Source organism: Mauremys reevesii, linkage group 3 (assembly GCF_016161935.1).
Source record: "Mauremys reevesii isolate NIE-2019 linkage group 3, ASM1616193v1, whole genome shotgun sequence".
Taxonomy (NCBI): domain Eukaryota; kingdom Metazoa; phylum Chordata; order Testudines; family Geoemydidae; genus Mauremys; species Mauremys reevesii.
In genome coordinates this window covers 99,029,286-99,057,140 of record NC_052625.1, presented here as the reverse complement: position 1 = coordinate 99,057,140, position 27,855 = coordinate 99,029,286, and the positions used below count along the sequence as shown (strand labels likewise).

The 27,855-nt window shown below is 40.3% G+C and overlaps 1 protein-coding gene across 3 annotated transcripts; it reads right to left on the bottom strand.

Moving 5' to 3' along the window:
- Positions 1–418: 418 nt before the first annotated feature.
- On the bottom strand, positions 419–27,835 carry KATNA1 (katanin catalytic subunit A1). Of its 3 annotated transcripts, none has more exons than XM_039528898.1 (11): positions 27,686–27,834; positions 19,861–20,034; positions 18,943–19,100; positions 15,703–15,886; positions 14,099–14,220; positions 12,135–12,240; positions 8,635–8,793; positions 6,450–6,576; positions 4,614–4,748; positions 3,653–3,779; positions 419–771 (listed from the first exon to the last, which is right to left on the bottom strand). In XM_039528898.1, the coding sequence occupies exons 2-11, from the start codon at positions 20,029–20,031 to the stop codon at positions 573–575; spliced, it is 1,488 nt and encodes a 495-aa protein (XP_039384832.1). In that variant the 5' UTR covers positions 20,032–20,034; positions 27,686–27,834; the 3' UTR covers positions 419–572. The 3 variants fall into 3 exon arrangements, with proteins under 3 accessions (XP_039384832.1, XP_039384833.1, XP_039384834.1); XM_039528899.1 differs by lacking the exon at positions 27,686–27,834 and adding an exon at positions 27,528–27,544; XM_039528900.1 differs by lacking the exon at positions 8,635–8,793 and having other exon boundaries at positions 27,686–27,835.
- Between the last annotated feature and the right edge of the window lie 20 nt (positions 27,836–27,855).

The window sequence follows — 27,855 nt, the reverse complement described above, 5'->3', positions numbered from 1 at the left end:
AAATGCTTTTCCCAATGCATCTTAAAGTGAAGTCTTAGTTTACTTCAGTCAGACTTACATTTAATTTATTAACTGTTACAAGTTTCAGATTTTTGCACCTTAGAAGAAATTGTGACAAGACTAACAGATGCAGGAACATTTAAAGGGCAATATTTGCTAAAGATTAATTGGAACCACAGTTTAGTGAATCTTATTCTTCCTGTGTTGAGAGTCACAGTATCAGGCTCTAACAAGCACAAAGACTACCAGCTGCTGTGCTGGTGAAAGAGTTCATATGAGACCCCCTGGTGAACAGATCCCAGTATTCAATTCAAATAAAACAAAATGAAAACCAAAGAAGATTTGATTGACATTAATATCTTAGAACAGGTCTCTTTATCTACTTCCCTTTCAGGTAAATTCAAAGAAGAGGCAGAAGTGACATGCAATTTAAAAAATTACTTTATTCAGAATCATGTTGCTCTTAAGTTTAAGAAAGTTAAAAAAATAGCACTTAGTGCACATGAACGCTACCTTTAATTACTTCTGAAGCTGTTTTAAGAGGTTTCCTGGGGAAGTTTGGTTAGGAAGACTTAGCATGATCCAAATTCAACAATCCATTTTTCATATTTCTCAATGTCCGCAGCACATACCGATTTAGAAACCTTTTTTAAAGCCATTTCAAAATCCTCCATAGTTGTAGGCATGTGCATTTCATCCCTGGAAAGATTTCTGATTTCTTCTGGTGTCAAGCCCTCAATTCGTCTTCTCATGGCCATCAGTGAGGCATCCCTATACGATGAGAGGAAACATTAATATGGACATTTAGTTGCTTAAAAGGCTGTAAAGTTAGGCTTTAAATTAAGTCACCACATTCCAATTGGGAGAACCAAAAATTAACTTTCACTGTAACTTCTGTTCTATCTTAGTACTAATATGGCCCCTGATTACTGTGGTATCTAAGCACTTCACAATTTTTAATGTATTTATCCTGATCACACTCCTGTGAGGTAAGGAAGTCTCTTATTCCAATGGGGGAACTGAGATAGAGGTTAAATGATTGCCCAAGGTCACACAGGAAGTATGTGGAGAAGGGAACTGAACCCACTTCTCCCAACTCCCAGACAAGTGGCTTAATTACTGGATCATCCTTCCTCTGTGCAGCAGACTCTTTGAAACTGCACCCTTAGAACCAGAGAGCTTCAACAACACCTACCTGCAGTACTACTGAAAGTACATTTACCTTGTACCCAGTACATTATGCAGTAGTCAGATTCTAGCTTGGAATGTTGCTTTCAGCTAGCGAAAACCCCTGTGGTTGGCTGAAGATAATGAAGGTCTGTTCTACATTAGACAATTAGGTCAATTTAATTATGGCAGCCAGGGGTATCAAAAATCCACACCCTTGAATTCTTCCATCAATTTAAACTGCCAACTCTCAATAAGTGTTTTTAAACTGTCCCTATAAATACCTCTTCCTGCTGTATTAAATGATTAATATGTTCATATTTCCTGTGTTAGGTAAGCAAATAAAGTAACAGGTAGCGAACATCTACATACACATACTTGGGAGTGGGGTTGGACAAATGACTAAGAAGTTTGCAGTTCAGCTTGCACTGTTTGAAGTAATTTATTGAAATCAAGTTCTGAAACCACACATTTTCAACCAAAAAAGAGAAGTTGATGCATTTTCACAAGTAAACTAAAACTAATATTTCATTTTACTACAGCTACTGGTTCATCTTTTTCACTAGCAAATATAAAGGATAGACCAGGCCACATGGGAGGTGCTGATAAAATCATAATTTTGTCCACCCTGCGGATGGAAAAAAGCCCAACAGACCAATAGCAGCAATTAAAGCCATTGTCGGGAGGGGGCACAAGTGAATGATGTAACAGTTTTGTTTCCAAGCTCTCAAGGACTTGAACTAAACTACCTAATATTTTTTTCTTCTCTGTTCCTCCTCAAGTAAAGAGTACATATTACTCAGCACCATAAAAATGTTAATAGGGTAGGCCTTGGGTGTCAGAAGAGACAGCTAGATACACTGCTGACTATTTATAAAAACTTACTCTTTATACCGTAGTACTGATAATGCTTTAACTGGCTGCCAATGAGACAAAGAAAGTCCTAAAAACCAGATCTTCTCATTCCCTCTATGTTTCCAAGATCAGTTGCTGCAACAATAGCACCACGGGGCAGGGAGTTCTCTTTTAAGGCACTACTGGGAGCTTTAACTATATGACACTTTAGCAAGGGTCTGGCACTTGCTTTCCACTGTAGAAGCTTCTTTAACTTACTCTCCCCCATGAACATTAAAACAAAGTCTGGAGATTTGTCTATATTGTGCAAGGAAAAAGAAAGCAAGAGAGACCCAACATTCAAGCAAATTTAGGATGATACCCCAAACTGATTCACAGGCCCAGAAAATCTAAAAGCTCAAAATCCTAGAGGAGAGAGATCTTGAGATTGATATCATAGGAAATAAAATCCTTGCTCTGCTGGGTCTGCATAGCATCTTCTGATGTGTGTAAAACACTAAGCTTACTAAAAAAGGTAAATCTCTCTCTTAGGGAATCTTACTTCTCAATAAAATTAATGCATTTAATTAAGGAAACATTTAATGTGATTGAAGATTTTATTTAAGGGACCCTTACACATTACCATATTTCTGAAGATTCAGGGAAGGATTTCTCTGGTTTGGAATAGGTCCTTTGCATAGACACATTTAACAATTGATAAATGTTGAAATGAACCACCTGGTGAAGATGTAACTGACTGATGTGCTTTCATTTCTCATTTCAATTGCAATTCTCCTTGGAACTGCACCATGAAGTTGTCCATTTTCTGGCAAACAACTTGTCTCCCTTAATATCTGTCTAAAACACCTCTTCCTCCTGCATCCTCCTCCTCTCCCCATCAAAAAATTGTTCACTCCCTTCCATTCTCTCCTGTTTCTTTTCTTATGTAACTGGATGTTCCAGTTTTCCCAATATGACAATAAAAACTGATATTTAAACCACTATTAACTGGATTGTGTAGTAAATCTAGTGTCAACCAGCAGAAGAGATATTTTAGGACAATAGAAATTATTTTAAGAAAATATAGTAGCATAGTTACGTTCAGCATCCTACAAACAACATTTTGGCTAAGTGCCCCTATGTATGAATGAGGGAGGCATTGTGAGTTGAAATAAAAGCCACTATAGTTACACATCACACACACCAAGAGAAGCAGCTACTTCATCTAACACTGTATTTGCCTCAACTCCGTTTATAGTGCTCAAATATTTAGAGCAAACTTTTCTCTATTCATGTCCACTCCCTTTGGTCCCCTCTAAAGTACCAGGTTACTTACTACTTGTTCTGATAACTCACCAAAGCTGCCATCAGGTTGGGGAAGCCCTCATCATAGTTGGTATTGCATAGAGTGGGGGACAGTCCTTTGCCCTGGAGAGCTTTCAGTTCAAGAAGCAGACAGAATGTGAAGACTACTCAGAGAACCAAGTCACTTTACACTAGGCCTTCAACTTAGTGGCGAGGTTTGTATTTTCAGAGTACTGTCAATTTCAGTCACCAAATTAGGGTCACTACTGGACATTCTAAGGCTAACTAGTTCTTAAATAAGTGATTCAATGAGAAACTGTTTTATAAGGTTGCAATTTTGACATACCTGCATACATTGGTAATATCTGCACCAGAATAACCTTCCATTTTTTCAGCTATATTTTCAAGGTCAACATCGTCAGCCAGTTCCAACTCCCGCAGGTTTATCCGTAAGAGTTCTTCTCTGCCTTTTGCTAAACAAAACACACAAAAAATAGCATGTCTATAATACGGTGATTCAAAAGATAAGATACACGCAGGGTGGTTCTAATTTGTTTTAGTCCTCCTTTGCTCTATTCTGCATCTAAATCTAAAGCCCAGTTCAGAAGGCAAATATTTTCAGAAACAGGAGCCCAAAGTTAAGTTCTTAAGTCTGTATTTAGGATCCTAACAAGTTGCCTGATTTTCAGAAGCGCCGAGCGCAAATTGACTTAGAATGATAGGGTCAGAAGGAACCACAAGGGTCATCTAGTCTAACTCCTTGCAAAGATGCGGGATTTGTTGTGTCTAAACCATTCAAGACAGATGGCTATCCTGCCTCCTTTTGACAGCTTCCAGTGAAGAAGCTTCCACAACCTCCTTAGACTTAAGAGGTTGCAGCTAGGCATTCAGCATTTCTGAAAGTCAGGCCACTTTTTAGGATTGTTAACTTTGCATTCCTGTTTTTAAAATTCAAATCAATTATAGTCCTTACATTGTTTTTCACCTCTCCGTTCTAGGTTAATCTCTGTATCCATTGGCCTTATACCCACATGTACCTGCCAATGTAATGCTTTGTCTGTGGTGTTATGGAACTTGATGCACTCTCTTCATCACTTGGCAGCTATCTTCCATATCCAGACCATGAATGCATTCAACCAAACAATACATTCAAGGTAAAGTGCGTCCAAAGTTCAAAGGTCTCTTCCGAGCCCAGATGTCCGAGGCAGTATAATAAGATACTGCTAAAAATCACAAGACTCATCACAAAATAAAAGAAGCAATGATCAGCTTTTTTTTTTTTTTTAAATCTAAGGAAATCTTTGTACCTGATGGTAAAGGAATGTAAATTCTCTTTTCTAGTCGTCGTCTTAGGGCCTCATCAATATCCCAAGGAAAATTAGTAGCAGCAAGTACCATAACCATTTTGGAAGGATCATCATTTTCAGCAGCCCCTCCAACACCTGTGTTAAGGAGGGGACATAGTTAAACCTACTCAGCTATCATGGGAAAATCCTATATAGATACAGAATCATGGATACTAAGAGGTGTAATATTAAAGTGCAAGTCTAATTTTAGTTCTACCTGGCATTTTGGGATGAAGAACTGCAAATTCTAGGTCAGAGAACTGAGGTTAACCTTGATGTAAGTTTCACAAGATGGGCAAGTCCTTCTGCATCAACATGCAGACAATTCTGCAATAGCTGCCTGGATTTCTGCCTTTATCACAGGGTGTCAATGTGAAAACTCAGAATGGAACTAAAAATAAGAGCACTCAAAAATTTAATTAACAGCCATGCCAAAAAGTGTAATTGCAGCTTTCAAAATAAGATCTTCCCCTCCAGTTTGTAGGCCTGATACTGCAATCCCTTACTTAGTAATTCCTATTAGCATAAGAAGTCCAAGGAAAGTCAGCATTCAAGACTGGTGGATTAGGTCCATGGACTAAAACTCTTTTGAACAGAGAGGAAGTATTGTAGTCTGTAAAGCATTGTTAAATTAGTGGCACTATATAATAGCTTTTACTAATAAAAACCCAAGATGTGTTTTACTAGAATTATCATCCCTACAGCTGTTACCAGGGTATTTATTTGTAATTCAGTCTAATGACAAAACCGACAGATTTTGCTTGTAATCAGTGATAGATCCTGGAATACCCACTGTACTGTTTGCCCTAATATTGAAGCATATCAAGATACCATTTGCGAATATTCCAAAATTCCATGGCTAAAAAGGGAGTTAATGAAAAATTCATTAACTGATGCAAATATTTGAGTTGCAAGGAAAGTATCTCAAGGGCTCTGACCTTGCTCCTATTTAAGTCAATGGGAGTTTCTCTATAGACTTAAATGGGTGTAGGATCAGACAGCTCAAGTTAAAAAAAGATTTTCTGACTCCTGCAATTCTAACAAGTTATTCTGCAGATTAGCAAAGGATTTTAAAGTTTAAGTACATATTCAATAGTGTTTAGCAAAGAAGTTGAAATTAAAAATAGCTAATTTTCTGCACAAAAAAAACTGGCGTGGGTTTTTCCTACACAGTAACAGTTGTTTAAATTAATTGATTGTAGAAAGTAACTGAAGTGTGCTGTTTTTATTAAAATTCTGTTTAAAAACAGTATCATTATGTGAATCCTTTTGGAGGTGATAACTGCCATTTGAAGTTTAAATTCGGACAGGTTACAGTTACTCAAATCACTTGTATAGAAGACAGTCTGGAGTGCTTAGTGATGGTTGTCTTTGAAGACTTTCTGCTTCTAGAGCTAGCCAGCTACATCTGACTGCTTTACTTTATTGGACTACCAAGAGGGAAGGGTTAGGTTGGAAGGGGGGAAAAAATCACTTGTGGGAAGTGGAGGGTTATATAAGAGTCGTGATTGCGAGGGGGAACACAGTGATTCCACAGCTTTGAGGAAGCTCAGTTATTCTGAAGTTACAATACGAAGTTGTGATTCAGATACTGAAGAGTGTGTTTGTGGGAGTAGAAAAGGTAGTGTAGGATAAGCTCAGTATATTTGTAGTGTCTTTTGTGTTTGAGTAATGTGTGTGTTTATCATTTTAATCTACCTTTTAAAAAACATCATAATTAAGTTATTGTGCCTAAAATTCAATCCTTTTATTTCTTCCTGTAACCCAGAACCATCAACAATGATTAAGTTCATTTACCATCCATCTGAACCAGTAGTTCTGCCTTCACCCGTCGGCTGGCTTCATGCTCCTCCGAGGTTCCTCTGCGACTACAGATAGAGTCTATCTCATCAATAAATATAGTTGTTGGTGCATAAAATCGAGCCTAGAGAAATCAGAAACTGAAACTGCATCAGTTTATCTTAAGCTTTATTTAAGCTGATTTCTTTGGAATTGTGGCATCTCCTACAGCTGCCTATAAGCACTGCTGTGCTGTCTTGGCTTTGGTGATTCAACACAATAGAAGTAAATAGGCAACATGTCTTCTCCCTTACCTCCAGCCTTTCAAACATGCATACCATGAGCAATTATGCTTTCAGTAGCAATGATTTAAAAGCAGAACATTATCCTAATCAAGTGTAGTAACCCCTAGAGCAAGGGTAGGCAACTTATGGCACAGGTGCCAAAGGCAGCACACCAGCTGATTTGCAGTGGCACTCACACTACCTGGGTCCTGGCCACTGGTGTGATGGGCTCTGCATTTTAATTTAATTTTAAATGAAGCTTCTTAAACATTTTAAAAGCCTTATTTACTTTACAAACAGTAGTTTAGTTATATATTATAGACTCATAGAAAGATACCTTCTAAAAATGTTAACATGTATTACCGGCACGCGAAACCTTAAATTAGAGTGAATAAATGAAGATTCGGCACAGCACTTCTGAAAAGTTGCCGATCCCTGCCCCAGAGTATTACATGCCAGCTATTCAACAGCCTGCAGCAACAATGTAAAATAATTTACAATGGAAATCAATGTCACATCCAGCTCAAACTGACAATGTGCACCCAAGAATGTAATTTCAATAGGCACAGTAATTATCAAAGGTAGTATTTGACCAGGACACTAAAATTAACACCTGTAACATGTGTTAAAGGTGTTATGGGATCTTTAATGAAACCAAGGTCAAATCTCACTAAGTCAGCACTAAAACCATGTTGGGATAATCAGTTCAATATTACTACAAGGGGCAAGTGCCACCGACTGATTGATCCACACTGTTTCCTGTAGCACGGCAGCCACACCCTAATCCTAGCCAGGCCTTGAGATTTGATAAAGGGCAGAGAGAAAAACACCCAGGAATTCAAAGTTATTGTCCCACAGCAACTATAACATATTGCCTTGTGCATACATAATATTTTCTGTTGCTGTATATGGCATTAACTTGAATGCCTTTATCCATGTATAATGTGGTCAACTTCAATAAATTCAAACCTGAAGTTCCCATAGCAATGTGATATGATTTGTTTGTAGAACTGAGGCTACAATAACCACATTTTGCAGGACTGCACCCCAGAATGCACTGCATTTGAACTTGGCGATGTAGAAAAGTCTTTACTGAGTCCATCCAATTAATTGCAAGTGTCACATGCTCTGTAGACTACTGAGCCTTAACCTCATGATATGATTTGAACTGAAGATTAAAATTTCTTATGTTATTCCGCTAAAATAGAACACTACACATTTTATATAGTGGATGATTGTGTGACCATATCTAAGAGTGGCTTTTTCAGCCTACTTTAAACCATTTTCAAAGAAGCTAAGTTAAACCAGAAAAAAAAAAGCTCTCTTATACTAGAATCAGCATGTCCACATGGGGTGTATAGTGGTACAACTATAATGGTTTAAATTCACATATTATCTTATACAAGTAAAACTTTCCTAAACACCTTCAGGTACATCTACATCACAAGATGCCAAAACCCTCTTTCCACCACTGAGCTATTGTTTCTGGCTGCTTGCTGACTCAGGCAGACATCACTACATTGGTTACGCTATTCACAGTTTTTCTTAAAACCATGAGGAATAGCAACCTTTTATTAAAATGCAACTGGAGATTCTGATGCAGTCACATGAATCCAGGAACTGTAGCCATAAGCCTGGCCTGCAGTGCTTATGCTTTAATTCAACCTGAGGTATAAGCACATATGCTAAGCAGGAAGCTAGACCATTCTGTCAATTTTTACAAGTGGCTTTCCATAAATAATATCTGTGTGCATATTTATACACACACAACAAAAACGGAGGGTCTCAAACTTCAATAAATAAAGCGTCTCAAATAAAGCTTTAGCTTGGAGGCGTTCTAACACACTGTATCTTGCCTAGGTTTCACTGCTCTGGGAACAGAGTTACAACCCACTATTCCTTTTAGAGTTGTTAGTCACCATTTCAAACAGCAGGCGGACAAGTTTCTCAGATTCTCCTCTGTATTTTGAAGTAAGTGTTGATGAAGAGATGTTGAAAAATGTTGTTTTGCATTCAGTAGCTACAGCTTTTGCAAGGAGAGTCTTTCCAGTACCAGGTGGACCAACCATCAGCACACCCTATTTGAAAAGAGACAGTCCAAAGTGATGTACCAAAATCTGTTAAGGCTAGTGAAAACCCACTGCAACAAACATAGCCTAAGAAACTGTTTGATAGCCTCGGTGTTAGACTATTTAGTATGAACTTTTGCTTAATTACATTTCGAACCAGGAAGAGAAGGTGGATGAGGTTTTTTTTAAACTAACAAAATCATCCAAAACACAGGGCTTGGTGGTGATTGCTACTACCCAGACATCTGTTGGGAAAATAAGACAGCAGGGCACAGATTATCCAACAAGTTCTTCAAATGCATTGGAGACCACTTATTACAGACGGTGGAGAAAGCAAATGGGAGGGAGGTTATTCTGGCTTTGATTCCAACAAACAGGGAGGAACTAGTTGAGAATTTGAAGGGGGAAGGCAGCTTGGGTGAAAGCGATTAAGAAATTCTGGCATTCATGATTCTAAGGAATGGTAGGAGGGAAAACAGCAGAATAAAGACAATGCACTCAAGAAGGCAGACTTTAACAAACTCAAGGAGTTGATGGGTAAAATCCCATGGGAACCACGGCTAAAGGAAAAAGAGTTCAGGAGAGTTAGCAGGTTTTTAAGAGACATTATTAAGAACACAAAAGCAAACTGCCCCAATGTTTAGAAAAGATAGGAAGCGTGGTAAGAGGCCACCTTGTTTGATTAAGAGATCTTCAATGACCTGAAACAAGATAGAGTCATAGAAAGTAGAAACTAGGTCAAATTACAAAGTATGAATATACCCCCTCCCCACACACACACACACACCCACGGGCACTTAGGGACAAAATTAGAAAGGCCAAGGCACAAAATGAGATTAAACTAGCTAGAGATATAAAGAGTAATAAAGTATTTTACAAATTCATGGGAAGCAAGACAACAATGAGGGGCAGGGTCAGCCCATTACTAAAAGATCGGTGGGGGGGGGGGGGGAAGAGAAGAGACACTATGCCAAAAATTTAAAATGTAGCAATGGCCAAAGTGTTAATTTAATGCCTTTTGTGTTTCAGTTTTCACCAAAAAAGTAGGATCTGAGGCTCCAATAGGAAAAGAACAAGTTAGATGTCTTCAAGTGATTAGGGCCTTATGAAATAGATCCTAGAATTCTTAAGGAACTGACTGAAGAAATCTGAGCTATTAGCAATTATTTCTGAGAATTCGTGGAGGACAGGAGAGATGCCTGAGGACTGGAAAAAGGCAAATTAGGTACCTATTTATAAAAAGAGGAATAAAGACAACCCAGGGGATTACAGGCCATTCAGCTTAACTTCGGTAATCAGAAAGATAATGGAGCAAATAATCAAACCATCAATTTGTAACCACCTAGAAGATAATAAGGTGGTAAATAAGAGTCAACACAGATTTGTCAAGAACAAATCATTTCAAATCAACCTAGTGTCCTTCTCTGACAAGTTAACAAGCCTTGTGGATAGGGAGAAAGCAGTAGATGCGATACATTTCGACTTCAGGCTTTTGATACTGTCTCACATGTCTGACCATCTCATAAACAAACTAGAGCAGCAATTTGCAAACTTTGAGCTGAGCCCCCCTCTTTGAGTTACATTTTGGTTGTACCCCTACAACTCAGACAAAAACAGACTCATGCAAAAGTATGCTTGATAGTCTATTTATAAACCTAACAGAGATCTTAACACAACTTTAATTAAATTACCAACACCGGTAAGTTTCAAATACACAGATACTTACCAACAGCACAGCCAAAGCTCCCTCAGCAGCAGGTTGCACCTCTAGGGCAGGGCTAATACCTGGCCCTCTGCCCCTCCTTGCTTTGGTTTTCAGGGTTGGGGAAGGCAAGTGCAATGGTCTCTGGGGACAGAGCCAGCGCTAGGCTCAGAGTCGGCCAGAAGTGGAAATGGGCACAGCAGATATTGTGGCCCACTGAGGTGAGTCAGAGCTGGAGGTGGCATTCCCTTCCCACTCCTGCGGGGGTGGTCACGAGCTGCCTGGTGTCGCCACTCCCCCCCGAGTTCCTCCAAGCCGCCCTAGGGGGCGCACCAAACAGTTTGAACACCTCTGTACTAGAGAAATATAGTCTAGAAGACAATCTACTATAAGGTGGGTGCACAACTGGCTGAAAAAACACACTGAGTAGTTATCAATGGTTCACAATCGAGCTGGAAGGCCATATATAGTGGAGCCTCATAGAGATCTGTCCTGGTTCTATTCAATATCTTCAGAAATAATTTGAATAATGGCACAGAGAGTACACTAAAAGTTTGTGGATAATACCAAGCTGAAAGGGGTTGTAAGTGCTTTAAAGGACCAGATTAAAATTCAAAATGATCTTGACAAACTGGAGAAATGGTTTAAATTAAATAGGATTAAATTCAATAAGGACAAATGCAAAGTACTCCACTTAGGAAGGAACAGTCAGTTGTGCACATACAAAATAGGAAATGACTGCCTAGGAAGGAGTACTGCAGAAAAGGTTCTGGAAGTTATAGTGGATCACAACAATACTATTGCAAAAAGAAGTGAACATCATTCTGAGATGTATTAGCAGAAGTGTTGTAACTATCATGCAAAAAGTAATTCTTTCATTCTACTCAGCACTGATAAGGGTTCAGCTGGAGTACTGAGTCCAGTTCTGAGCAGAAGACTGCAGGAAATATATGAACAAATTGCAGAAAGTCCACAGGAAAGCAACAAAAATGATCTAAGGTCTAGAAAACACATTTTATGAGGAAGGACTGAAAAAAGTTGGTTTGTTTAGTCTGCGGAAGACTGAGGGGAGACATAACAGTCTTCAAGTATATAAAAGATTGCTATAAAGAGGAAGGTGATAAATTGGTCTCCTTAACCACCGAGGATAGGACAAGAAGCAATGGTGTTAAATTGCAGTGAGGGAGATTTAGGTTAGACATTAGGAAAAACTTCCTAACTTTAAGGGTAGTTAAGCACTGGAACAAATTACCTAGGGAGGTTGTGGAATTGTTGTCATGGGAGATTTTTAAGAGCAGGTTGGATAGACACCTATCAAGGATGGTCAGATAATACTTAGTCCTGCCTCAGTGCAGGGGACTGGACTAGATGACCTGTTGAGGTCCCCTTCCGGTCCTACATTTCTATGATTCTATTCAAAACTATGTAGTGAAATATTACTTTCTTGAATACTAACAGAATGCACACACGCCAATATATGTTTTAACCTACACTAACTTCATATGTATTCAAATGACACATAGTTGCCTTAAAAGTTTTGGTTAAAGATGGGTAGATATACTATACACAGAACATTTGTCAGTTCAGGTGCCCCTCTTAGGACAGGTCTTAGAATTACACTGCTTGCGAACAATCAGCAATTTCTTACCTTCCACGGTCTTCTAATTCCCTTAAAGAATTCTGGCATCCACATTGGTAAGACTACAGCTTCTTTGAGTAATTTTTTGGCATCAACTAAGTCAGCTATATCATCCCTGATAGAGAAGAAAAAAAAAATGTTGTTTAACACATGCCTGATCACTGCTCAATTCAAGATGCAAACACTTTCATTACCATTAATAGCTATTTAGTAGCCTATATGAATGAGTTGGTCTAGTACTGTTCCTAGGGAATATCTGCACTGGAGCTGGAAGAGGCAATTTCCAGCTCAGGTACACAAACCTGTAGCATATTAAAAATAAAAGTGTAGCCACAGCTGCATGAACAACAAGAGGAACTAGACTCCTGGAGTACAATCCCATCCAAGACCATAGGTACATATTTGGGGCAATTAGCCCCTCCTGCTGCTTGTGCTGCAGTGGCTACACTTCTATTTTTAGCACACTAGCATGATCAGAGCAGCATGAGTATGTCTCCTCAAGCTGGAAATTATACTTTCTAGCTCTACTGTAATCATACTACTAGTTGACAAGTTCTCTCACCAATTCTGCCATCACTGTAACTGGCATCTTTGTTGGCAATCTCCACAGATGTGCCAAGGACTGAAAAGACATTGAAATTAAACTACGTTCTCATTTGCACCTTCAGCCTTTCTGTACAGTCAGGTAGGAAGAACAGTGGTTAAGGCAGTTTAGGGGAAGCTTGTGTGTTACCACTGCCTGTTCTGTAGCTCTCCCACTAAGGACTTTGGCAGCCCAAGAAACCTAATCTTGTGATATTTTGATGAACATATTCAAGGCAACTATGTTTCCCTTCTTGTTTGAGACTAGGTTTCAACACTTTCTGTAAATGCTGAAAAATGATTATCCTTCACACTAGAGGTAACACTATTTTCAGCACCAATTCAGGTGAACATAAGAACATAAGAAAGGCCGTACTGGGTCAGACCAAAGGTCCATCTAGCCCAGTATCTGTCTACCGACAGTGGCCAACGCCAGGTGCCCCTGAGGGAGTGAACCTAACAGGCAATGATCAAGTGATCTCTCTCCTGCCATCCATCTCCATCCTCTGACGAACAGAGGCTAGGGACACCATTCTTACCCATCCTGGCTAATAGCCATTTATGGACTTAGCCACCATGAATTTATCCAGTCCCCTTTTAAACATTGTTATAGTCCTAGCCTTCACAACCTCCTCAGGTAAGGAGTTCCACAAGTTGACTGTGCGCTGCGTGAAGAAGAACTTCCTTTTATTTGTTTTAAACCTGCTGCCTATTAATTTCATTTGGTGACCCCTAGTTCTTGTATTATGGGAATAAGTAAATAACTTTTCCTTGTCCACTTTCTCAACATCACTCATGATTTTATATACCTCTATCATGTCCCCCCCTTAGTCTTCTCTTTTCCAAACTGAAGAGTCCTAGCCTCTTTAATCTCTCCTCATATGGGACCCTCTCTAAACCCCTAATCGTTTTAGTTGCTCTTTTCTGAACCTTTTCTAGTGCTAGAATATCTTTTTTGACGTGAGGAGACCACATCTGTACACAGTATTCGAGATGTGGGCGTACTATGGATTTATATAAGGGCAATAATATATTCTAATGGTGGACCCATTAGTGACAAGCCCTTTTGCTAGCATAGACCTATACCGCAGAAAGCCTTGCCAAAAAACACTGGCAGACCTAATATAATCTTACATATACTGAAACAGTGCCTCATGCATGAGCAGCCTGGGCTATAGGGCTGACTGGAGAAGTTTTCCACCACAGTTTTCCTGTAATTAAAAGTAGAGTGCTAGAAACATCCAAGCAAGCAAAGTTACTTTAATATACAAAACACAATGTAGCTGTAATTATTTAAATGTGCCAAAAACTCAATCCCAAAAAAAGATAGCCTTCACTTTATAACAGAAAAACCACAACCTGGATATAAGCTTAATTTTATTCAAACTTACCATCGAACATTGGGATTTTGAGAAATAATATCTTTTTCCAAAGCTTCTACTAAGTCTTTATCATACCCAGTACCATCAAACCTCTTTGGCTCAGATTCTGAAACATCAGATGATGACTTGTTCTATGTTAAAAAACAAAATTGATACATGTGACAGTCTGAATTCATGAAAGGCTGTACTGCAGTATTATATATTGCCTTCTCCTGGATAGATCCAACAGTGGCACCAATGGCTGGAATTTTGGGGATAAAAGGGATCCCATCCAGCTCTGAAGCCCTGCATAAATATTCTGCCCCTGTGATGCTTTCAAAGTGCTTTTATTAATTAAAACAAATAAAATAAATAAATAAATCTAACTGACTTGGTTAAGAAAACTTTTCATTAACACTTCATCAGCAAAGCCCACTGAAGGCACAGAGGCAACATTTTAAATATTCCCCCCCCCCCCCCCGTCTTTCTAAAGATTCAATGTAGCATTTTACTTATTAGGGTTAATCCTGCTCTTACTAAAAATCAGCTGCAAGACTCGCATTGAAATCAATGGGAGTAGGATTTGATACTATCACTAGTATAAAGCACTGAACCCTGCCTATCAGCAGTTTAGCTCCCAAGCTGTTTAATTTACAAAGATATACAATATGGTGTACATGCCATTTCATTTCCAGGTGTCAAATTCTAACGAGGCAGTTTATATTATGCACAACACCCCTATATCCAAGAACTTTTAGAGATTACAGAAACTGAAGTCAACCCTGGATTCTATCCATCAATTCTGTGGACATTAATAGGTTGGTAAATACACATTGATTTATTTTAGAAAGCTATGTCAAAGACAGATTTTACTTGTTGAATGTGATCTCTTATTTTATCCATTATCAGGTTAATATTATGTGATACTGTCCTTCTGGGAATTGCACAGTTCTGACCATTAACTGTTCCTAGTTCTGACTGCAAGAATAGGTCAGGTCTTAGATTGAATCCAGACATATTGCTAGTTTGTTTTTAAAAAAGAGAAATGTAAGTAGCTGAGATCAGGCTGACCTTCTAAATGAGAGGTTTAAGATCTCCCTTAAGAGTTAATTGAATCCTGAGAAATTTTGCTTCCAGATGTTTTGAAAGATACAAGGCAACAGCCTCATACTGTCGTTGGAGTGAGTTATTTTTTTACGCACTACGCTTGCGACTCTGAAAATTTGTATCAGCTACTGAAACAGCCGTGTCCAAGAATGTCCAGTGAACTCTTGTATAAGGTCTGAGTTACATAGAAAGAAGGGCTTTACAAAGAGGCAATATGTTCTAGAGGAACATGTACAGGATTTGAGGTCAGCAACTGGCAAGTTCTAAGCCCTGGCTCTGCTAATTAATCTATGTGACCTTCAGCCAACTATGCTATCCTTCAGTGTTCATCTTCGTCCATTAAACACCTTACAGATATATGCTGAGGTTTCATATTTGTATAGTGTTTTAAATATGAGAGGCACTATACAAGTGTTACGTTTGGTCAAAGAGAACTTCTTATGCACTAGTCATCTCCCTATCCCCCAATGTAAGGCTGTAATGAAACCACAAATCTCTAAACTTCATGAAACAATCCACAAGTTTACCTTTTCCTCTCTTCCTTTATTCTGCTGATCCTTCCTTTCTCGGCCACGGACTGCTTTCCCTTTATCATTAGGATTTCGAGAGGCGGGCCGGTGAGGGCCTCTGACAGCTGCACTTACACGATTATTGTGACCTCTGCAATCATTGCATTGAACAGACTGACGTTTTCTGGCTCCTGGAGAAGGTCTGATTGGTCATAACATACAAAAAGTTTAAATTTTAAAGTCTGTAGTGAGCTTTATCAAACCTCATCAAATCTTAACTATGAATTGCCCAAGATAAAATCTATATCTGTTAAGTAATCTTTCTTACCTATTTAATTTTAAGATGCCACCAATATTACAAGTTGCCAATATAGAAACTATCTAAGCTCAGAAAACAGAACTTTTATTTTAAAACAGTCACTGAGATTTCATACTTTTCAAACTCACTTCATCCTCTGTCTATACTTAGCCTACCTACACCAGAAGCTTAATACATTTTTAAGATGTTAAGTACCAATGTTCTTGGTGCTGTACACCACTTGGATAAAGGCTGTCCTAAAGATGCTTATGGTCCAACAGAAACTGAAATCCCTTTACCAGAGTATTCTTCCTTGATCACTGGCACAGAATGAAAAGGCTTCTCATGAATGCTGGATCACTAGTCAGTATAAGTCAAAAAATCCACTGGAGCATTTCAGCCTCTACAGAAGACAAACAGACTTTGCAAACCAATGTGGGGAAAAGGTTTTGGGAACTTAAAACATTGCCCCTCTCTGTTTAGGCACTTAATCAATAACAAAAAGCTATATGTACAACTGCAGCTTTTTTTGAAATACAAGAACCATCAGATTCTGACTCCAGAGATGAAATACTAGTTCACCAATCTACGTTTCCTAGAAGCAAAATATTTTAAAAGTTTTGTTACTGATAAAAAGGTAAGGTTTCTTAATACAAAGTTGCCTGACCAGGATCCAAGTCTCATCTCAAGCCTCCAATAAGGCAGCAACTCCACCAATATTTTGTTTTCTAACCCTGCACACACACTCCCTTCCCAAAACCTCCTCAATATGTCTAGCTTAACCCAAGAGAAGGCAATTTTTTCAAAAAATGTGTAAATTTCCCACCTTGAGAACTCTCACTGAAACTACTAGAAGTCTCTCCTACTCTTCCTGAGGCTCTTGGACAACCTCTAGAAACATGCATGCAAATAAGTACGGAGGGGATCACTGAATTTTTTTAAATTCAAGGTCTCTCCTCTGTAAATACATTTGATGCATAATTTTTTAACTACAATTAGCATGTACTGTATAGCATTCGTATGTATTTAATATTCTTTGGTACCAGCAAGACTGTTATTCCTATTGATACAAATATTTTTGCAGCTGTGCTTTCAGAAAAATTCCAATTTACAATCCTAAAAGCCAAACTGAGAATGAGGAAGAGGAAACTCCATGAGGTTTGACTTGAATGGCCTGTTGAGGGTTATGTGCAGGGGATCTCTAGTTCACAAAATCTCATGGCTATCCCTAGGAGATGTGTGGGGAGATTCTGTGCTTTAATAAAGCTTAACTTCTCTCTGGCTTCCATAGCAACACATTTTCCAACCTGGTTCCGACCCTTGGTGGTAGGCAAGAGATTAAAGAACCTACATAAAATTAATGCTAATATGGTCAATGTTAAGCAGAAGCTAACCTTCCTGCTCCCTAGTAGTCTGGTGACAAACAGAACTTTCTTTCCCCCTGCAAAGTGAGCTGTGCTCATTGTCACTAAAGCCTGTTAGGAGACAGAAGGGTAGATTTCTGGCATCTGATCAAAGAGGATTGTTATGTTGTAGTCAAAGTACAGCATTCTGAGGGCAAAGAAATGAAACCTATTTAACTGCTTAAAGGCCAGGTGGGATTAAATAGAAGTAAAAAAAGCTAGGGTTAAAAAGTAAAATGTGCAGATTTAAATAGAGAAATTACAAATAGAAAAGGTTAGAGTTAATTTAAAAATAGATCAGGCAGGGTTAAATATTAAAATAGAAATCTCTGGTTTAGTTTATTAAATTTTATTTTAAAAGGAGGGCAGGGTAATAACCAAGATGAACATGTGTCATCTTCTGACCGACTGACCCTTTCTCCACCCCCTATTTGGCTGTTCTGCCTTTCAGAATATATATTCTTCAACACAGGGACTGTCCTAGCGCAAGGCCCAAATCCTCGGAATGTTGGATACTACCACTATCCAAGACTAAAGCCAGTAAAATATTCACTTCTAAAATAATAGTTTAAGCATACGTCTTGACCAACATTAAACACTTTCCAACGCTCATTCCATCTTTAGGACCACAGCGACTGAAACCTCTACAAGAATTATACTTAGTCAAAAATCACAACACTGTTAAAGACTTCGATCCTAAACCTGCAAGCTGTTCCTTCTAGGGGAAGTACAAATGAAGTCAGCAGCTTTTGCATGGGGACAGGGATCAATCTATGACAAAACAGCTTGTGGGATCAGGGCCCAAGTCTTCAATTTCTACTAGAATTTAAACTTTCATTTTTTTAAAAATAATTACATGTCAAGCCTTTTTGGTTGCAAAGGCAACTTTCCAAAAATGTGAACTGAAATATTTTCTTTAATCTGCAGACATAGTTCCAATGCCTCTGCTCCTTGACAAAGATGTTGAAATTGGAATTACCAAGATTAGTAATAGTGAAACTGACCTCTCAGAACACTGGGTAGCAAAAACAGTCAAAATATCATGCCTATTTCAGGTTCTTGCATGGGAAAGCTACAGGCAGCAGCAAAGGCAAACCCAGGAGTTATGCACTAGGAGAAGATGACCCTAAAAAGAGAGGCCGTAGAAAGTGCTAGAGTAGCAGATACTTCTCCCTTTCCTTCACACGAGCTGCAATGAGAATCATTGCAGGGAGGATGAGGAGGGAAGAAAAATACAGCAGTGGCAAGTCAGCTTCCTTGGAACCTTCAGAACACTCATGTCTTCACACTACAGCTAGAAAGCTGGCTGACACTTCACATTTATCAGACTATTAAAGACAAAAAGAAAATGACATCCTTAAGTAGGATCCAGAAATCTCACTCCTTTCCCAGAATCTGGCTATTTAGGTGTCAGAGTTTCCAAGCTCTGTACCTTAGCCCTAAAAAAAAAAAAAAAAAAAAAAAAGGGAGGAATTCTCCAACTGCAGACTCTCATTGAAGTTGGAGCATGTTTTTACTTTATTACATGTTATCTGCTCCTACCAATTTTCTTCTTACCTACGTTCAGCTGGAACGGGCAAGGACCACACTTCTCCATCACGAGCTGGTAATTCTTGCTGTGCTGCTTTCAAGGGAGTGCAATCTAATTTAAAGCTTTCCAGTGTTTTCATTATATCCTTCACGTGCTTAGCTTCCACACTTATCTCCTGCCAAACCTAATGCAAAAATATGAAGTTATATTAAAGCATATTACTAACAAATTTGTAACAGAGTCATGCTAAAGCCAATGTGAATGAACTCTGCTGGATTCTACAAGATTTCACTAGTTATCTTAAACCTGATGCTTTAAATTAATCCATTAAAAATACTACTTATGCTTCAGAACATGAAATAATATACATTAAATTTGTGAAGGTTTTTTTTTTTTTGTCTTAACACATTTTATACCTGTGAAGAATCAGTCAGCTAAATGAACAGAGATGGGTTTAATACCAACTCCAAAGAACCTGCTGCTGGTTTTCATTTCACAGTCTTAAGAAAAACAAACAAACAGTACAATGAAAAAAGACTGGGTTACCCTTAGGAGAGTAAAGACGACATGAATATGGTGGTCTTAACTCACTCTGTATTAGACAGCCAAAACCACACCACTGAAATATTGCAATAAGAATAAGAGTGATAAGAATTAAATAAACTGAAGCGTAACCGGGGCACTCATTGACACAGTTAAAAGTCAAACTGGCAAGCAAGTTAGTACAATACTAACTCAGTGTTGTTCTCCACCCGTTACTCTGCCAGGGGCGACAAAGACAAATCAGCCAATGAAGCCTTAAATAAGAATATATAGTTGAATTACAGTTTACCAGGGAATAGTTTAGATATTTTTACATTTCTTACTCAACATTAAACTAAATCATTTATATTAGCTTAATACTTTACCATTGAAATATTAACTGTCAAAACAGGACTGCTCACCTGTTGCCATTTCTGTTGCAGATATGCATCTTTGACAGAGTAGAGGTATTTATTCATTTGGTCAAGTACTCCTTGGTAGTAGACCATTGCAGAATCATAGTTTCCCAGCAACGCATATTCACGGGCCAGTTTTACATTCTCGCTAATCATAACAAGACTCATACTCAACATAAGCTGAAAAAATTAAATAGTTATACTGAAAATTCAGTACAAGAAAACAAGTCAAAGTATATATGTGAAATAACTTCCAGATAATTAAACATATCCTAATCATCTAATTGATTAACAGGGATGCCGGGAGTATATTCATTAAGAGGAGTCACACTGGAAGGAAAAAAAACAAAACTATCAATATAAAAATACAAATGAATTACACTTGTCTATAATCACAGCTGGGAAACTTTTTATTACACAAGTTGAGTTATCATGCAGTGTAGAACCTACTGTTAAGTACATGCAAGTGTGCAGAGACTACATGACATTGGGAGCCATGACTGAATATACTCCTCCACACCTTTCTTCCCTATCCCTTCAGGTAAAAGAATCTGGAGGTAGCGAGTGTCATGGTTTGGGGTTCAGGTCACCATCTGCCTTGTAACCCTGGGTGTCTTGTGGCAGTGCAGCTTTGGTCCAGAGCTCTGACCCAACAGCCTACCAGCAGCCCACATGCCTCACCCTGACTTTGCCCAACCTGGGTATACCTTGCACGCTGACCTTAGTACTCTTCAAGCCCCCAAACTGTCCTACTGCGGGACCAGTCCCTCTCATTGGACTTTCACAGAGAAGTGTTAGTTTGCAGCCTTTACAGAGACAGAAAAACATTCCAACCTGTTAGCTTTCTGGAAGCACACACTTCACTGAACTTGCACAGCACTGATTTATAATGAACATAAGAACAGCTATACTGGGTCGGATCATAGGTCCATCTAGCTTAGTACTTTGTCTTCTGACAGTGGCCAGTGCCAGGAGCCCCAGAGGGAATGAACAGAACAGGTAATCATCAAGTGATCCATCCCGTCACTGTTCCCAGCTTCTGGTAAACAGAGGCTAGGGACACCAACATGGGACAACAATAAAAGCCAACATGTTTATTTACAAAATAGAATGGATTAAGTGATACCAAGTAAGAGAGATAAAGAAAGATATGTTTACAAGCAAATAAGTGAAAACATCTAAAAATCTAAAACTTTTACTAGTAAGATACAGTCTTTGTTCAAGATGGATTCTTCACCCAACAAACTCCTTTCCAGCTTTTTACTAGCAGGGCTATCCAGGACCCAACACAGAGATCAAATTGCTTGGTTTCTTTGTTTCTTAAGGTGAAGGATAAAGATGGACTCCGTTGCTTATATCACCAAAGGGAATGCCTTTGTCTTACAAGTCAGAAAGGCCTGCTGGAGATTGTCTCCTGTCTCTCTCTAAGGTCCAGGAACCTTAACTCCCAATGGCTCAGCTCGACAGCTTTGTTTACTGCTATTATGTAAACACTCCTTTGTCTAGGACAGACCTGTTTATGATCTTTATCTAGACGAGGCTGTCTGGTCTTTAACGTGTTCTAGTAACATCATACAGAGATAATTCACAACTTCATATATAACGTTTACACATGCATTTTACAATTATATTAACAACAAGCATGTTATTAGCTTTCATATGATACCTCAACACATACTTTGTACAAATATTATTGCACTCTGTGTAGGGTGCAAATACAGGGGTGCCTAGGGTCAAAGTGAGTGCTTTTATAATTTATACTCAGGTAAAGGAGAAAATCCCTGGAAATATTCATTTTTAGGAGGGGGTTCACGAGACGACAGTTTAGTGAAAGGGGTTCTCAGGTTGTTAAAGTTTGGGAACCACTGTTATAGACCCTTCTGCCTGTCCCACTCTGCTCCAATCCACTACCTGTGGCTTCTGTCCCCCTTCCCTTCTGAACCTATATAATAAACCCCAGCCCCCTTCCACTCCTCCCCAACTGGCTTCTATCTCCCTCCTCCTCCTGTGCTTCCCCCCACCCACTGACTCTTGCAACCCTCCACCCACTTTCTGCATTCCACTGTGGCTGCTTCCTCCTCCAACTACCCAGCTCTACCAGTGCTACCACTGTCCACAGAGTACAGGAAAGAGTCTCCCTGCTCAGTTCCTGTGCCCAGTACCACAGTGGCTCCCAGAGCAGCAGGGAGGAGCAATTAAAGGGAAAGTACTTCTCAACCCCTGCAGCCCTGGGAGAAAGCATGCTTGGTACAGCTGGACTCTGAAGAATTTAGGTGCAAAACTGACTAGCTGCCACTGACCATATGAAAAAAAAAAAATCACAATTTTCACAGAGATGCAATAGGCACATCCCTGACACTCAGGAGACTGCTCCCCTCCCTGCCACATTTCAAGTCCCTGCTCCAAAGCATGGAGGTGTTAGCGCTCCAATGAACAGTGGCAAGAATTTTGAACATGGGCAAAACAGTGTCTAGTATTCTCTAACCTTGTTCTTGGAAATGACTGTACCATTTTGGCTCAAACTTTCCCAAAAATTCAGTTTTAAGCAGACAACTGACAGGGGAAATTTCAACCTGAGTAGTTAAAGTTCAGCAACATTATACCCAAGTGTAAACAATGCATTAAAATGGGAATTGTCGGGCAACCTGAAGCATGGGCAGTAACACCAGCTCTGCCTACGATCACAGTTCCTTTTATCTTTCCTTTCTAAGGGACACAATTCCAGTCTTTTCAGTGTCTTCATGTGAATTTTCCCATGCCCCAAAATCAGTCTCATCTTTCTGAATGCCTTTTAATTATGCTATATCCTTTTTGAGATGAAGTGACAAGTATTACATGCAATATCCCAAATGAAGCCACACCACTGATTCACATAATGGCATTTTTCCCATATTATTCTCTATGCCATTTCTTATACATTCTAACTTCTTGTCTACCTTTTTGATCGCAGGTGCATATTAAGCAGAGGCCATCACTGAGGTATCCACACATCTATACAGCTAAGACTAATGAGTCTCCCATCCCTGGTCGACGGACTGGAGCTTATAAAGATCATCCCTACACTCTACAAATAGCTGTAGAGACAGCGCTATGAATTTGCAGTTCCAGTTCTGAGGCCTATGGAGAGTTCCCTATGTAGCTTTAAGAGCACTAGCATCACAAGCCCATCTGTTGGGAGGCTCATGGCCACATGCTCTGTAGTTGTACTCAGTGATGCCTAGTTCCCTTTCATGGAACAGTTAATTTAGATTTTGGGAAAAGGTTTAACTTAAAGTTTTCAGAAGAAATCTATGTAAGGGTCTCTTGTTATGTAAGAGAAAATACATAAAGTTCACCAAGGATCACTACAGATACTACCACAGGTTTTAATAGCAATAGTCAAGATCAAGCATTTCCACATGTGGTCATCCTACCAGATACACCTGTTTCCCTGTCCCATGAATTTTAAACTGATGACTAAACCTGCTGAAATAACAAGTTAAGCAAGATGCCACTAAACATTTTAAATCAAGTAATGGCATGTTACTAATGTAGAACTAGGCTTTCAAAATAAAGAGTAAGAAAACCATAACATAGCCATGTACAATAAATACAGTGCAGAACTCTGAGCAGAGCAGGCATTCTTTATAAATCTGTGCAGGGAAACAAACAGTTCAACCATATGAGTGTTTTTTCTTCCAAATATGTAGAGTCACAGAGAACAGAGAGGAAACAAAGGAAATGAATAATCCCTGAATGGAAAGAAGAGAAGGCATGGAATGCCTAGCCAGGAAAATGGGTGTAAGAACACAAAAGATTGATGCTGTAATGGTCCACTAAATGACTTTTCCAAGTTAAAGAAAAATGAAGAAAGTAAACAATATGCAAAGGAACAAAATAGGCAGAGAACGTGAGTAGGAAGAGAGACAGTTACATCAGTGGATTTTTGCTTGTTTCAACAAAACACAGATGTTTCTCCAAAAGTTATCTGAGGGCTGTCAGTTTAGATGTGGGTGCTAAAGAGGCAACAATAACAGAATTTAATCTATTTGCTGCCCAAGATTTAGCCCAGGGGTCGGCAACCTCTGGCACACGGCTCACCAGGGTAAGCACCCTGGCAGGCCGGGCCAGTTTGTTTACCTGCCACGTCCACAGGTTCAGCCGATCGCAGCTCCCACTGGCCACGGTTCGCTGCTCCAGGCCAACAGGGGCTGCGGGAAGCGGCGTGGGCCAAGGGATGTGCTGGCCACGGCTTCTCACTGCCCCCATCGGCCTGGAGCGGCGAACCGCAGCCAGTAGGAGCCACGATCGGCCAAACCTGTGGACGCGGCAGATAAACAAACTCGCCCAGCCCGCCAGGGTGCTTACGCTGGTGAGCCGCGTCCCAGAGGTTGCTGACCCCTGGTTTAGCCTGTAATCAAGGCTATGTCTTCACTGCAATTCAATGTGTGATTGCAGTACAGATAGACAAACAGCAAAAATAGGTACATACTCACTTTGCTAGCCTGCACTGAAACTCATGCCGCTGCGTCTACACTGCTAATTTTAGCTCTACTAGTATGGGTAAAGATAATACAAGTATGGCGTGCTGCAATCACACCGTGAACTGCAGTGTGGACATAGGGTATTTTACTTCGTAATGTAGGCTAATTTAAAATGCCAAAGCAGCAGATAATTTTTCTTTCAAATTTTGAGTCCTAAGTGTTGGTATTTATGAAAATCATCAATCTCAAAACAGCAACGCCTAATGCATTCATATTTGCATCACAGTTTTACTACCAATTTTTCTTCATTTATATTGGTGGATAGCACACTGATCCTAGATATTTAAACTGTGCTTGTTACCATTTTAGTGGAGCTCTATTCTACACTGTCTTTTAAAGAACAATAGATTATATGAGCTAAGTGGACTGTGTAACACTATTTCCTCTTTACCTTTACTGTTATGTATTTCCGAGGTCTAATTCTATATTGTCTTTCAGAACTGTTCCAGACTGGTTCCATATACAAACAAGTATATGCAAATCTAAGAAAATCAACTCCTTTACTAGACAAAATATTTTAATTTATGTGTGCACAGTGGAACTAGATGACGATAAAGCAGATAGTACTATGTAGACTTTTATCAATTAGAACCATTCCCAGAATTGTATTCTATGAAGTGATCTACGGACAAAGCCAATACGGTGAAGATGAGTTTGTAAAGTCACCATCAGGAAGGAAACAATGCAAAGAATCCACATGGAATTTTGCCCTCTTAGATAAAGAAAGAGGCTTTGGCATTTGCAATCCCATTGTTAATCCTTGAGATTAAAAGTAGTAGTTCACACATATTAAGGACAAATCATGCTTTTTTTTTCCTCCATAGAAGAACCCTCGAATAGCCAAATCTATGCAATTTCACCATACAAGATTTGGGAAGTCATGTAGTGGCTGGACACCCCCTAACCTCCCAACACACATACTTGGTTTAAACAAATCCAGTTCCACAACAGTATTCAACATATCATATGTGGGGGCCTGCTGCTGTATCAACTATAACATGGATCCACCAACTACTCTATTCACAAACTGTGCACCACAAGTAGGCTAGAGGCAGTCCTAGGGCCAGAGTAACATTAATGGAAGAGTTCCAACGCTATAAAGAGGCCTAAGAATTTTTTTCCAGGCCCAGAGGAACACTTCATCACACAACCTGGTTGCTTAGACTGAGCTAAAGCCAGGTTTTTGGGGGCCTTAGGCAGTTTCTATTATTTCAATTTGTTATGCACACTCAGGAAAATCATGGTATCAGTTCACATTCAGAAAGTTTAACTACAAGATTGACTATTTTAAAAAAAAGTTTATATTCTGCAGGAACTCATGGAAAGTCCCCTAGCACTCTCTCGACTCATGAAGGCCCTCAATATCAGCAAGTGGATTTGTTAAGTCTGGCAACTGTATTTTAGTTGCCAAGATGGAATACTAGATGTGAAATTAGGTGCATGTGTTTCTCTCAGGACTCTATGTGCTATGTATTCTGGTTCATGTTTCCAATTCTGTTGTTTTTTCCCCTCTAGCCATGTGTGCTTTTCTGAAATGTGCCAGTAGTTTATTTCCTAATAGACTGAAGTGGTGTGCATCTTTTAAAAAAGAGTTTATTCTGGAACAGCCCTTCTTATTTTACTAACTGAAAAGGTCTGTGTTTCAAGAATGGTTGCCTAAAAGCATGTCAGATCCTCTGACGTAAGGGAATAAGCAGCATTCTGTACTGAAGACTCAAACTTGACAGGAAAAAATAAAAAAGGACTTCTAACAGACAAGGGCCAAGTCGAAGTTATTATATATAAACATAAGCGTATATGTGACCCCTAAAATATTATTAATTCATACTTAGCTTCGGATAGAAATACAATGAAGAAGTGAGAGCCAATGTATTTATCCGTACCACATAACATCAGCACATGCATTCTTGTTTTAAGCTACTTTATCCAGTGGCGGATTAGCCACTAGGCTAATGAGGCTGTGCCAGGGACCTTGGCCAATTGGGCGTCCCCACATCCTGACCCCACTCACCCAGCGCTCCTGCCAATGAGCGCGGTTGGGGGAACAAGGGCTTGCCCTGCTCTGCCCCACTGCTCCTGCTGGGGGGTGGGGTTGGGGCACAGGGGCTTGCCCTGTTCCGCCTACTGGGGGGCAAGGGAAGCCCCTGCACCCCAATTCCCCAGCAGGAGTGGGGGGGGAGGACTGGGGGGAACTGCAGGTGGAAGGGGTGGGCAGGGGTTCCCACTTGCTCTGGCCCAGGGCCCCACAAAACTTTTAGCCTCCTTTGACTTTATCAGAAGAACAAAAGCACATGTGATAAGGGCTGCACATGGCAAGCTGCAAGTTGTCATGGCCGGTATAGACAATAACAGCAATTACTGGAGCAACTCACATAGAAAATGCAGTTTGATCACTGTCTTTAAAAATGTTTTAATAATGTTATGAATGACAAGGGATTGCAGGATGTTATAAAAATTTTGCTGTTTAGAGTGCACGGCTATGGTGGAGAACTTTGAAAAAAGTTAAATTAGCAAATATTTTAATAGCAACTAGCGATCGGGTGGTGTATTAAAGGAGCTTTTGCTTCACCATGATCCTTTTTATTGGCAGAGGCCTCATTTTAAGCCTTAGTTTATAGTTTCCTTAGCAAAACACTTTAATTTGAGATGTGAAACGAGTGAGGCAGACACGGAACACTGTCTAGTCTAAACAGCCTCCAGAAGAGGTCCAAGTAAGACTTTCTTCCATTTGTTTTGTTTTCCAGAGATTTCCAGTTCACACCCACAGGGATTTCCCTAAATGTGTCTCCCGGTCCTAGGTCTCAGCCATGACCTCAACACCACACAATAGCGGGGACCCAGCTGCGGGGTCGGAGGGAAGAAATCGCCTCTGAGATGACAAGGGAATAACAGCGATACACGCTGTATACACAGACACCCCCCCCCAGCATCGCCCCCACAGGCCGCTATGGGACACCGGCCCCCGCAGCGCTCCGCTCCCCCCACCAGACCTAACGCCCTAGGGCTGCTGCAGCCAGGAGCGGGCACAAGGGCCCGACTCGCCTGGGGCAGCTGGAGGCGCCTGCCGCGGCGCGGCCTCCCCGCCGCCCGGGTAGGCCGAGGACCCGCCGCAAGCCGGTCGCCGGCCCCGCCCCATCCAGAGCCCGGCACCTCAGCGCGCGGCGGCGGGGTCGCAGCGGCCTCGCAAGCCCCTGGGGTCCAACGGCAGTTCGGGGCTGAGGAGACCCCGTAGGAGGAACGGCGGGCACGGGAGCCCCGGGGGCCCCTGCCTGGCCGGGGCAAGGGGCGGGGGACGCGCTGACACTCACTCGTCTCCAGCGCGCTCCGTCAGCTCCGTAACGGCGGCGACGCCGCTCTCGCTCGCGCCCCGCCCCCCGCGGCTGCCGCGTCCCTTTGTGGCCCGTTCGAAGGCAAATCTGCCTGCGTCACTTCCTGGAAGCCTCGCGCTGCGCGCCCGCTTTGCCTGTTACAGCGTGTG